At 37.5% G+C, this 13,619-nt stretch overlaps 1 protein-coding gene across 1 annotated transcript; it reads right to left on the reverse strand.

The window, feature by feature from the left end:
• Positions 1–3,022: 3,022 nt before the first annotated feature.
• Positions 3,023–12,505, reverse strand: smim7 (small integral membrane protein 7). Its single transcript, XM_061975887.2, has 5 exons — positions 12,314–12,505; positions 12,068–12,109; positions 11,922–11,974; positions 11,750–11,840; positions 3,023–4,246 (listed from the first exon to the last, which is right to left on the reverse strand). Exons 1-5 carry the CDS (start codon positions 12,337–12,339, stop codon positions 4,231–4,233), a joined length of 228 nt encoding a protein of 75 aa, XP_061831871.1. The 5' UTR covers positions 12,340–12,505; the 3' UTR covers positions 3,023–4,230.
• Between the last annotated feature and the right edge of the window lie 1,114 nt (positions 12,506–13,619).

Here is a 13,619-nt window from a genome sequence, read left to right on the forward strand (position 1 = left end):
TAAAGCCCTAGCGCAAGGCATCATGGGAAATGATTACGTAAAATACGTCATAGCCGGGTTGCCTATTATTGCATGGATGGGCTGTGAGCCTATGGCTTTGCACTTTGTTATATATATATATATATATATAGCATTCTATTTTAGTTACTTTATTGAGTTTACATCCCCCTGGTGCTGTTTTGTACTGTTTTTGTACTAATTTTGATTATTATTATTTCTCAACTGTTTGTAAATGTTGCAATTTATATAAAAAAAAGTTTATAAAATTAAAAAAAGAAATAAATAAATAAAATAAAAAATATTATTGCATGGATGGAAGTTTTAAAGATGTGCTATTTGGATTTATGCTGTATGGAATTTTTTTTTTTTTAAATGAATTTTACCTTTGCAACCTCATTATACTATTGGCTAAGTTTTATATTCATAAATGTAAGTTTCTCAATACCAGACCTGTTTTTTGTGCCTTTAAAAAAAGAATTAGAACTCTACTTTAAAACGCTCTCTACTAGAGATGTCCGATAATATCGGCCTTCCGATATTATCGGCCGATAAATGCGTTAAAATGTAATATCGGAAATTATCGGTATCGTTTTTTTTTATTATCGGTATCGGTTTTTGTTGTTGGTTTATTTTTTATTTTTTATTAAATCAACATAAAAAACACAAGATACACTTACAATTAGTGCACCAACCCAAAAAACCTTCCTCCCCCATTTACACTCATTCACACAAAAAGGCTGTTTATTTCTGTTATTAATATTCTGGTTACTATATTATATATCAATATATATCAATACAGTCTGCAAGGGATACAGTCCGTAAGCACACATGATTGTGCGTGCTGCTGGTCCACTAATAGTACTAACCTTTAGCAGTTAATTTGACTAATTTTCATTAATTACTAGTTTCAATGTAACTGTTTTTATATTGTTTTACTTTCCTTTTTATTCAAGAAAATGTTTTTAATTTATTTATCTTATTTTATTGTATTCATTTTTTTTTAAAGTACCTTATCTTCACCGTACCTGGTTGTCCAAATTAGGCATAATAATGTGTTAATTCCACGACTGTATATATCGGTTGATATCGGTATCGGGAATTAAAGAGTTGGACAATATCGGAATATCGGACATCGGCGAAAAGCCATTATCGGACATCCAAAAAGCTGTGAAAACTATGATCACAATTTGGATTATTTACAGAACTTGCGTGAGCCTATGGCTTTACATTTTGCTACATATATATATTTTATACTTTATTGAGTTTACATCCCCCTGGCGCTGTTTTGTACTGTTTTTGCACTAATTTTGATTGTTATTATTTCTCAACTGTTTGTAAATGTTGCAATTTATAAATAAAGGTTTATAAAATTCAAAACAATTAAATAAAATAAAATGAAAAATATTATTGCATGGATGGAAGTTTTAATGATGTGCTATTTGGATTTACGCTGTATGGAAATTATTTTTTTTACCTTTGCAACCTCATTATACTATTGGCCAAGTTTTATATTCATAAATGTAAGTTTCTCAATACCCGACCTGTTTTTTGTGTCTTTAAAAAAGAATTAGAACTCTACTTTAAAACACTCTCTAACTCTAACAACCAAAAAGCTGTGAAAACTATGATGCTGTGTTCCAAATTTGGATTATTTACAGAACTTGCGTGAGCCTATGACTTTACATCCGGGAGGAGCTCAAAGTAAAGCCACTGCTCCTCCACATCGAGAGGAGCCAGATGAGGTGGTTTGGGCTTCTGGTCAGGATGCCACCCGAACGCCTCCCTAGGGAGGTGTTTAGGGCACGTCTGACCGGTAGGAATCCACGGGGAAGGCCCAGGACACGTTGGGAAGACAATGTCTCCCGTTTGGCCAGCTAACGCCTCGGGATCCCCCGGGAGGAGCTGGACGAAGTGGCTGGGGAGAGGAAAGTCTGGGCTTCCTTGCTTAGGCTGCTGCCCCCGCGACCCGACCTCGGATAAGCGGAAGATGGATGGATGGATATATATTTTATACCTTATTGAGTTTACAATCCCCTGGCGCTGTTTTGTACTGTTTCTGTAATGTTGCATATTATAAATAAAGGTTTATAAAATAAAAAAAAATTCAATACCAATTGAAACGGCATCTGCTGTAAATAAAATACATTTAATAGGTAATAGTAATGTTGCTTTCATATGCAGAAATGTGTTAAATTGCATGACTTATATGTGATTCTGGTACATCCACTTGTAATGTAAAGTATTAAACAGCTTTTGATTGTTTCCCTTTTCACTCAGACACTTGTGACGTATTAGTAATAGTATGTACAGTCATACCTTGTTTATCACCGCGATAAATGAGTTCCCGCAGAGCACTATAAATCTAATATTTTCATAGCTATAAAACTAAGCTTAACTGTTTACTACCTTCTAAATATGTTTTTAACATTATGAGAGCGCTCTAGACATGAAATACCATTATTTAGTCACCTTTTCACGCTTTTAATCCAATATTGCAGGATTTTCAAACCGTGATACACCAAAGAATCACTTAATTGTGACGCAATGTAATTCATTATTTAACTAGTGTTATATTTTCCTTTGTTTAAGCACAGTGTTACTTCAAACTGTGTTCCAACCATAACATAAAATACTGTATACTTGTTAAATAAAACCTCTACTTTGTTTTTAATTAATACTTAGGTCTACTATGCTACTTGATTTTATTGTTGGTTATTACAGTGGTACTTGGTGAAAAAAGTTTGAGAACCACTGCATTACACAATTAATTGTGACTGAGGATGAGCCAATCAGTGGTTATGATACTGAACAGTGTGCTCTGATTGGTTTGGTCTCCTCTAGTGATCAATAATACTGTAGTATTCACATGTTTACTTTGTTTAGCCATTGCTATGCTTGAAAATGCAGAACTTACGACACAAAATTGTAGAATATGCTTTAAAAAATGTGCTTCATACGACATTTAAGAAAACGTACTTGTAAATCTTTGTTATAGTAGAATGATGACACCTTCACAGCACAGCCATATTTACTGTATATTGAGAACATTTTTCTGGATAAGAAACAATTGTAATTGTCATGAACATTTACTTACAGGACAAGTGGAAAATCCCATGTATGTCAGTACTTGATCTATCAACCTTAGACTAAACTGATGTTTTGTACAAAAAAAAGAAAGAAAGACAAAAGAAAATCACTGCTGATTGCAAATGATGAATGAGAGATTGTTTACCATAGATGGAAAGAAAAGCTAGATTGACGGATATAACGTGATAAATGATCAACTTTACTTTAAAGGGGACATATGATGAATTTAGCCTTTTCTGACTTATGTTACAATGTTGGATACTTGTGATAAACAATGCCAAAGCATTGTTGGTTTGAGCTTGCACGCAATTTTGAATTCCTCTGCTCAAAGGGTTTTGCAATCTGGCTACGTCGTGACACCGTAGTGAGGAGGATGTACTTAATTAAAGATCAAGTAAAGCTCTCAGCCAGAGCAGGCGGAGCTCCCCTGTCTGCTTCAGGTTATTAGGAAACAAAAAAGTTTGGATAAAGTATAATTTTTTGAATCATGCAATGACAAAAATGCAAATAAAAGCAGCTTTTTTTATACAGTCTGAATCAATCAGTGAATGTGCAGGTGTACCTATTGTTGTAGAAATAGAATCTATATAATGACAATCAAATTTATTTTCGCGTCTGGAAAAAAATAGCGGTGACAATTTCAAGATATATATTTAAACAATGTACATTTTAGAAGATATAGGCTCCAGCACCCCTCGCGACTCCAAAAGGGATAAGCGGTAGAAAATCGATGGATGGATGGAATTTATGATAGTTTTGGGTGGGGTGTGGTTTAATTTGCAATCCAGAAACGCCTCCAGAATCTTACAGACTCAAAAAACGTGTTATAAAAGTGATTGTGGAGCAACATTTACACAAACTTCCCACCAAAACCTATTCAATATATATTATCTGGACGTAAAGGAAGTCTTTCAAATGTAGATTAAAAATAATGTTACTACAGGAAACTGAACATTTGCTGTCTTAATCCAAAGGATTAAAACACATAAATAAGTCTTTACATTTTTGTGGGGACAGAGGTGAGTAGGCAGTAAAGAAAACACAGTACAATTACACATTTAAAAAAAGACATAACAGGAGATTTTGAGCAGCAATCTTGAAAAATCAACCGTCTGGTGGTAGCCCAGCTACAGTCAATGAAGCTCATGATCCAAACAACCTGAAAATATTGAACAGAATTTAGTCAGATGAATACTTTTACAATAGGTTCATATTATATCTCCAAGTGTCAAGTCACCAAAGTTAACATTGAAAAATACAATTTATTCAATGACAAGTAATTATACAGAGCTCATGATTATTAACTATTGTTACACAAATAAAAACATAGGTCATGTACAGTAAATTTCTACTTGGTTCATATCCACAGTGAAATATTTTTATTTTAGGAATATACCATTGACACGAAACAACATTTGAAGATACATTTTATCACTTTTTACTCACATACATTTCATCAATTTGTTTCGGCTTGCAACAAATACATTTTGGTCGCCTCAAATAGATTTGGCGCTACCGGTTTGCCCTTGCTCAAAAACACATCGTAATGGGACTGTTTATCACTAAGTCTCCGTGCAGAGGATGGATGGCAATTTAAAACTCTGATTCTGATATGAACAATCCTCATATGCACTTAGCCTGCCAGAGTATAAGAGAATGTAGCAGGAGGGGGCCAGTGTTGAAAAATTAAGTGACTTTTTCTGTTATATTTATCGAGGTTTCAGACCCCTCTAGATGTCTGTTTCAAAAAAGTGACTAGCGACAAATCAAGCAACGTTTTCTGGTCTTATATTCTTCACCTGACGCATTGTCCGGCTCAATAAAACTATGTGATACTCGAAGAGGTGGGCCAGCAAGCGTCTGTTGTAGAGATGTCCGATAATATCGGACTGCCGATATTATCGGCCGATAAATGCTTTAAAATGTAATATCGGAAATGATCGGTATCGGTTTCAAAAAGTAAAATGTATTACTTTTTAAAACGCAGCTGTACGGAGTGGTACACGGACTTAGGGAGAAGTACGGAGCGCCAATAAACCTTAAAGGCACTGCGTGACGGCTCAATCACGTAATATCTACGGCTTTTCACACACACAAGTGAATGCCCCGCATACTTGGTCAACAGCCATACAGGTCACACTGAGGGTGGCCGTATAAACAACTTTAACACTGTTACAAATATGCGCCACACCCTGAACCCACATCAAACAAGAATGACAAACACATTTTGGGATAACATCCGCACCGTAACACAACATAAACACAACAGAACAAATACCCAGAACCCCTTGCAGCACTAACTCTTCCGGGACGCTACAATATACACCCCCCCACCTCAACCCCGCCCACCTCAACCTCCTCATGCTCTCTCAGGGAGAGAAAGTCCCAAATTCCAAGCTGCTGTTTTGAGGCATGTTAAAAAAAAATAATACACTTTGTGACTTCAATAATAAATATGGCAGTGCCATGTTGGCATTTTTTTTCCATAACTTGAGTTGATTTATTTTGGAAAACCTTGTTACATTGTTTAATGCATCCAGCGGGGCATCACAACAAAATTAGGCATATTAATGTGTTGATTCCACGACTGTATATATCGGTATCAGTTGATATCGGAATCGGTAATTAAGAGTTGGACAATATCGGAATATCGGATATCGGCAAACAAGTCATTATCGGACATCTCTAGTCTGTTGTCATCGCGTTCTAAGCGGGATTTTGCCTTTCTTGCAGAAATATGCCCTTTGCCTGCGTTGTTTTAGGCTGTTTAGGGCGAAACAGTGCAAGATTTTTTGAAACGACGATGAGAAACGTGGCACGCTCTCCAGACCAAGGGAGCAGAGCCGAAGAATGCACGAGTTTTAGCGATCACTTTGTTAAATGTTTGATTGATTTAGTTTAAATGTTTCCCATTATAGCATTATCTTGATCTTATTTGTATTTTATCTTGTTTCTGAGTCCAAAATACATTTTTGCTACAAGTTTTTTGTAAACCACCAACTCGGCAAGTCTAAATAAAAGAAACCAAATGTGACCACACCTAAAAGGTAGGGGTGTAAAAATTAATCGGTACGAATCGAAAACCGATTTTAACTTTAGAGATATGAATTCATCTTTTGGCGTGCTTCTGGATCGATCGATATCTAGGATGAATAGGTTGTTGTCCCGCTGGAAAGTCATGAATCAGTTGATTGGAGCTCTGCTACAAAAAATGGCCGGTCTAATCTTGCGAGACTTCTGTGATGACGTAATACCAGAGTAACGCTCTAGTTTGCGACTGACAACAACAGAGCTGCATGGCAGACGAAAAAGTTTTACACAATGCACCTCTGAATTTTAAATCAAAAGTGTGGTAAAAATTTGGATTTTTATAAATAGAATGGTCAGTCGGGTAAAAATATTGCCATTTGTAAAGTTTGAAAAGTCGTGATAAAGTAGCGGCTGCGCAACTAATCTAATCGGCCACCTGTTGTTACGGCATGGAGACACGAAAACCGACGATGTGGGAGCTAGTGATGCTAATGCCACCAGAGCTACCAACTCGCAAGGCAAGTGCACCGATTTGAAAGACTTCCAGCCCCAACTTGGCCACAACTCTGTGAGGTAATCGCAGTATCTGTTACACTGTTCATTGTGCTAAAGGTAAAGAATTGCCCTTAGAAAACTATTTGAGCTTCTACAATAAAGCTGCTGTTTGCTTTGTGGCACTTAATTGTGTCTTGCCCTGGTCTACTGTGGTGTTATAACACATCTGCTTGATGCTGCTTGCTTTTCTCTGTATTTAATTGTTGCTACCAGAGCAAACAACAGTAAAAACATGGTAGCTTCTCCAAAAATATATGGATTGCAATGCACTGAAATAGTTAGTTATCTTTGTTCATAATTAATACAGGAACCGCTTGTTTTGCCTGTGTAAAAAAAAATAACTCAATGACATTGTTTTGAGCTGATACATGATACATTAAAACATTGTTTCACCATGCAAAGATTCCATGTGCATCTAATCATATCGCGTTGAATCGTAATGTTTTAAAATGTATTACTAGTTAATCGTATCGTAATTTATGTATCTAGATTTATATTGGATCGCCATTTAAGGTAGAAATGCACATCCCTACTAAAAAAAAGAGTTAAGTTTTACCAAAGGTAGCAATCAATAAATGAAGCTTTCAACCCATACACAATGTTGACATCTATAATTATATTTTGATGAAAACGGGGAAAATAACGCACTTGCAACAAAAAGGCAACACGTGTTTCGCGGGTAGAATGATGGATAATCCTTGATAGCAATCAACAAATCTTTTTTTAGTTAAGTATAGGGCTCTATTCCATAGTATAGTTACAAACCCCGTTTCCATATGAGTTGGGAAATTGTGTTAGATGTAAATATAAACGGAATACAATGATTTGCAAATCCTTTTCAACCCGTATTCAGTTGAATGCACTACAAAGACAAGATATTTGATGTTCAAACTCATAAACTTTATTTTATTTTTTTGCAAATAATAATTTACTTAGAATTTCATGGCTGCAACACGTGCCAAAGTAGTTGGGAAAGGGCATGTTCACCACTGTGTTACATCACCTTTTCTTTTAACAACACTCAATAAACGATTGGGAACTGAGGAAATTAATTGTTGAAGCTTTGAAAGTGGAATTCTTTCCCATTCTTGTTTTATGTAGAGCTTCAGTCCGGGGTCTCCGCTGTCGTATTTTACGCTTCATGCGCCACACATTTTCGATGGGAGACAGGTCTGGACTGCAGGCGGGCCAGGTAAGTACCCGTACTCTTTTTTTACAAAGCCATGCTGTTGTAACACGTGCTGAATGTGGCTTGGCATTGTCTTGCTGAAATAAGCATGAAAAAGACGACGCTTAGATGGCAGCATATGTTGTTCCAAAACCTGTATGTACCTTTCAGCATTAATGGTGCCTTCACAGATGTGTAAGTTACCCATGTCTTGGGCACTAATGCTGGCTTTTGAACTTTGTGTCGATAACAGTCTGGATGGTTCGCTTCCCCTTTGGTCCGGATGACACGATGTCCAATATTTCCAAAAACAATTTGTAATGTGGACTCGTCAGACCACAGAACACTTTTCCACTTTGCATGATTCCATCTTAGATGATCTCGGGCCCAGAGAAGCCGGCGGCGTTTCTGGATGTTGTTGATAAATGGCTTTCGCTTTGCATAGTAGAGCTTTAACTTGCACTTACAGATGTAGCGACCAACTGTATTTAGTGACAGTGTTTTTCTGAAGTGTTCCTGAGCGCATGTGGTGATATCCTTTAGAGATTGATGTCGGTTTTTGATACAGTGCCGTCTGAGGGATCGAAGGTCACGGTCATTCAATGTTGGTTTCCGGCCATGCCGCTTACGTGGAGTGATTTCTCCAGATTCTCTGAACCTTTTGATGATATTATGGACCGTAGATGTTGAAATCCCTAAATTTCTTGCAATTGCACTTTGAGAAACGTTGTTCTTAAACTGTTTGACTATTTGCTCACGCAGTTGTGGACAAAGGGGTGTACCTCGCCCCATCCTTTCTTGTGAAAGACTGAGCATTTTTTGGGAAGCTGTTTTGATACCCAATCATGGCACCCAAGTGTTCCCAATTAGCCTGCACACCTGTGGGATGTTCCAAATAAGTGTTTGATGAGCATTTCTCAACTTTATCAGTATTTATTGCCACCTTTCCCAACTTCTTTGTCACGTGTTGCTGGCATCAAATTCTAAAGTTAATGATTATTTGCAAAAAAAAAAAATGTTTATCAGTTTGAAAATCAAATATGTTGTCTTTGTAGCATATTCAACTGAATATGGGTTGAAAATGATTTGCAAATCATTGTATTCTGTTTATATTTACATCTAACACAATTTCCCAATTCATATGGAAACGGGGTTTGTAGATGTTTTTGCTCGTATCTGCTTTTTTTAAAAGGTAAGATCTAGGCCCCTTCCAACTCAGATAGTTTGCACTATAGCCATTCCATTTTGTCCACCAGCGACGCTGAGATCATTATTCATGCGTTTGTTACGTCTCTTCTCGATTACTGTAACGTATTATTTTCGGTCTAGCAACTATGTCTAGCATTAAAAGATTACAGCTGGTACAAAATGCGGCTGCTAGACTTTTGACAAGAACAAGAAAGTTTGATCATATTACGCCTATACTAGCTCACTTGCACTGGCTTCCTGTGCACTTAAGATGAGACTTCAAGGTTTTACTACTTACGTATAAAATACTAAACGGTCTAGCTCCATCCTGTCTTGTCGATTGTATTGAACCATATGTCCCGGCAAGAAATCTGCGTTCAAAGAACTCCGGCTTATTAGTGATTCCCAGAGCCCAAAAAAAGTCTGCGGGCTATAGAGCGTTTTCTATTCGGGCTCCAGTACTATGGAATGCCCTCCCGGTAACAGTTAGAGATGCTACCTCAGTAGAACCATTTAAGTCCCATCTTAAAACTCATTTGTATACTCCAGCCTTGAAATAGACCCCCCCTTTTAGACCAGTTGATCTGCCGTCTCTTTTCTGCTCTGCCCCCCTCTCCTTCGTGGAGAGGCTGGGCACGGATTAGGTGACCCCAGATGACGCGCTAGCTGTTCAAAGTCGGGACCCGGGATGGACCACTCATCTGTGCATCAGTTGAGGACGTCTCTGCGCTGCTGACTTGTCTGCGCCCAAGACGATCTCCGGCTGGCCCCACTATGGACTGGACTCTCACACTATTAACTAGATCCACTCGACGTTCATTGCACCGGTCCCCTCCAGAGTTTCTCATTGTAATCCCATTGGGTTGAGTTTTTTCTGCCCTGATGTGAGATCTGAGCCGAGGATGTCGTTATGGCTTGTGCGGCCCTTTGAGACACTCGTGATTTAGGGCTATATAAATACATTTTGATTGATTGATTGATTGATTGATTGATTGATTGATTGATTGATGGCCCACCACTTCGTTTACTTTTGTTCAAAAGCCACGTGACGTATTTCAACCTATATAGGGCATTTTCGAAGACTGACATGAAAGTAGGGCTGGGCGATATATCGATATACTCGATATATCGCGGGTTTGTCTCTGTGCGATATAGAAAATGACTATATCGTGATATTCGAGTATACGTTCTCACGCAGTTGCTTTTAGCTGCTGGCATTACACTACAGACTATTCCCACTCCTTGTGTCTCCTTCTCACAGACAGCAAGCGCAACTTCTTACACACGTCACATACTGTCACGTCAAACGTCACATACGTACACGCCCTCGCGGAGCATAGAGGTAGCAGCATGGGTAACGCTAGCTGTGATGCTAGCGGAGCCGTGCGAGTGGTAATACGAGAGAAAGAAGGTGCGAATCTGGTGACAAATGAAGGAAGAATTAATTCCCAAGAAAAACGACAGAGGGTCCATCATCTGGCGTTGGTTTGGCTTCAAGTGGGAATATGTCATACAGACAACCGTAATTTGTCAAGTGTGGGGCAAAAGTGTTGCTACAAAAAGTAGCATTACTGCTAATATGTAGCATCATATGTAGCATCATCAGGGACGGCGTGGCGAAGTTGGTAGAGTGGCCGTACCAGCAATCGGAGTGTTGCTGGTTACTGGGGTTCAATCCCCACCTTCTACCATCCTACTCACGTCCGTTGTGTCCTTGGGCAAGACACTTTACCCCTTGCTCCTGATGGCTGCTGGCATGGCAGCTCCCGCCATCAGTGTGTGAATGTGTGTGTGAATGTGGTAATACTGTCAAAGCGCTTTGAGTACCTTGAAGGTAGAAAAGCGCTATACAAGTATAACCCATTTATCATTTATCATTTGAAAAGTCACCTGCTAGAGAATGAAGAGTGCTTACTCCGCATGTCAACATCTCCGTTCGGTGCCACACCATCAAAATGCCGAGGCAAACATTTCCACATCAACATCGTGTGAAAAAAATAGTCAACAGCAGAAGGAGATAACGTCCGCAGGAACCTACCACATGCGAAGGACATACACTATTTGATTTCCTATTATGCAGCTCATTTTTATTTGACACTTATTGAAATATCTTGTGTGACATCATGCACAAAAGTGCACTTTATTTGTTTTAAACTATTGTAGTGGCGTTCTGTACAAAAAGTGCACTTTAATTTAGTGTTGTTTTGATATGTCATCTTAGTGACATCATGCACAAAAGTGCACTAATAGCTTGTTTTAAAATGTCTCTGACAATCTTGCACTTTCTGTTTTGAAATGACATGAATGTTTGTGCCACTGCTTAATAATTGCTTAATAAATACAGTTTTGCTAAATTGACTTAGTTGTGATTTCCCTCTGCATGAAAGTTTAAAATAAGCATATATTAATGCAGTATAAACAAGAATGTTTTAATGTAGACACATAGAATCATCATACTGCTGTGATTATATGCATCAAGTGTTCATTCAAGGCTAAGGCAAAAATATCGAGATACCTGTATATATCGTGTATCCCGATATGGCCTAAAAATATCGAGATATTTAAAAAAAGCCATATCGCCCAACCCTACATGAAAGTATGTCTTTCTTCTTCAACGAGCCTCGCAGCAACCATGTACCAGGAAGTTTGATTTGTCAAAAAAACGACCCGTGTTTAGAAGTGAACATATTTCTACACATTTAGAAATACCGTTTTACTCACAGAATCATGCAGAACATGATGAAGATGTTCCACAGTGCAATGAAGATGCGAAAGTATCGCAGGCTGAGGAGGAACTCTCTTATGTTGTCACCTACAGTAAATACACAAATAAATATCATATTTTTTCCCGGCGTTAAACACAAAATTCTCCTTCTTATATACTTCTTCACACCTGTAGTTGCAGACCTGGACTCATCGCCAAATCCATGGGATTCTTTTCTTTTGCTGTAAAAACAGTTCAACTCACAATGAGAAATATTTTTGCAATCTGGTCTATGAATGCATATGATGACAGATTTATACATCTATTGTACTCACAGCTTGAAATTCAGCACCGCTCCCGCATTTATCAATAAAGTTCTGGAAAAGATAAAGACGTTATTCCACGGTGTCGAGTACGTTTAAGTAGCTGGTGAGTTGGCATTAGCACGGAGCTACATAGTTAGCATATCGTTTTAGCGCAATAGTTTGCTGTCTATGTACATTGAAATGTAACGACACGCACACAGAATGCATACACATGTGTTAACCTTGTCTACATTGTCAGTGAAACAATTATATTACCCGAATAACAACAGATCGCCGATCATGGTGTCAACATACGGTTAACGCTTCACTTCCGCGTTCGCTGACCTGCATGTGACCAATAAAATTGCAGATCAGTCTTTAATTTCCCCCTCAATTTTGTTTGCCAGGAAACCCAATTTGCCTTTTATTTGCCGTTTACTGAATTTCAGACGTCGTTTGTTCGCGTCAACACGTCATGTAATAAGTCTGCCTACTAATGTTATTTTTGAAGGGACAACCTTACGTCTGGTGACACAAAGCTATTTTGGGGGTTTAAAAAAATCAAAAACAGGCTTGAAATACAAGTTTCAGTGACGTTCGAGTGAACATGGTGTTAGTTATATTAGTTAAGGTCTAAGAAAAAAATAAAATAAAATACCTCAATTTCGTATATAAATTTCATATAGGCTATCCACTAGGGGTGTGGGAAAATATTGATTCGAATTCAAATCGCGATTCTCACGTTGTACGGTTCAGTATCGATTCTCATTTTTCCATAATCGATTTTAATTTTAATTTTATTTATTTATTTATTTTTTTAAAATGTTTTTAATTAATCAATCCAACAAAACAATACACAGCAATATACCATAACAATCCAATCCAATTCCAAAACCAAACCCGACCCAGCAACACTCAGAACTGCTATAAACAGAGCAATTGAGAGGAGACACAAACACGACACAGAACAATCCAAAAGTAGTGAAACAAAAATGAATATTATCAACAACAGTATCAATATTAGTAAGAATTTTAACATAGCAGTGATTAAAAATCCCTCATTGATATTATCATTAGACATTTATATAAAAAAATAAAAAGAACAATAGTGTAACAGTGGCTTACACGTGCATCCCATCTCATAAGCTTGACAACACACTGTGTCCAATATTTTCACAAAGATAAAATAAGTCATATTTTTGGTTCATTTAATAGTTCAAACAAATTTACATTATTGCAATAAGTTGATAAAACATTGTCCTTTACAATTATAAAAGCTTTTTACAAAAATCTACTACTCTGCTTGCATGTCAGCAGACTGGGGTAGATCCTGCTGAAATCCTATGTATTGAATGAATAGAGAATCGTTTTGAATCGGAAAAATATCGTTTTTGAATCGAGAATCGCGTTGAATCGAAAAAAATCGATTTAGAATCGAATCGTGACCCCAAGAATCGATATTGAATCGAATCGTGGGACACCCAAAGATTCGCAGCCCTACTATCCACAATATATTTAATATTTTGGCATCAGTAACGAACAATATGAAAGTGCCTGAAAAACCTGTTTGAGAGATCAGAAG

Source organism: Nerophis lumbriciformis, linkage group LG14 (assembly GCF_033978685.3).
Source record: "Nerophis lumbriciformis linkage group LG14, RoL_Nlum_v2.1, whole genome shotgun sequence".
Lineage (NCBI taxonomy): Eukaryota > Metazoa > Chordata > Actinopteri > Syngnathiformes > Syngnathidae > Nerophis > Nerophis lumbriciformis.

What these genes read in the sequence shown, in the direction of transcription:
- smim7 (XM_061975887.2), bottom strand. Translation starts at nt 12,339, where the DNA reads ATGATCGGCGATCTGTTGTTATTCGG. An exon ending in GGCGATCTGTTGTTATTCGG is followed by an intron (nt 12,110 to 12,313) that starts GTAATATAATTG and finishes TATCTTTTCCAG; the next exon opens with AACTTTATTGATAAATGCGG. An exon ending in GTCCAGGTCTGCAACTACAG is followed by an intron (nt 11,841 to 11,921) that starts GTGTGAAGAAGT and finishes TATTTACTGTAG; the next exon opens with GTGACAACATAAGAGAGTTC.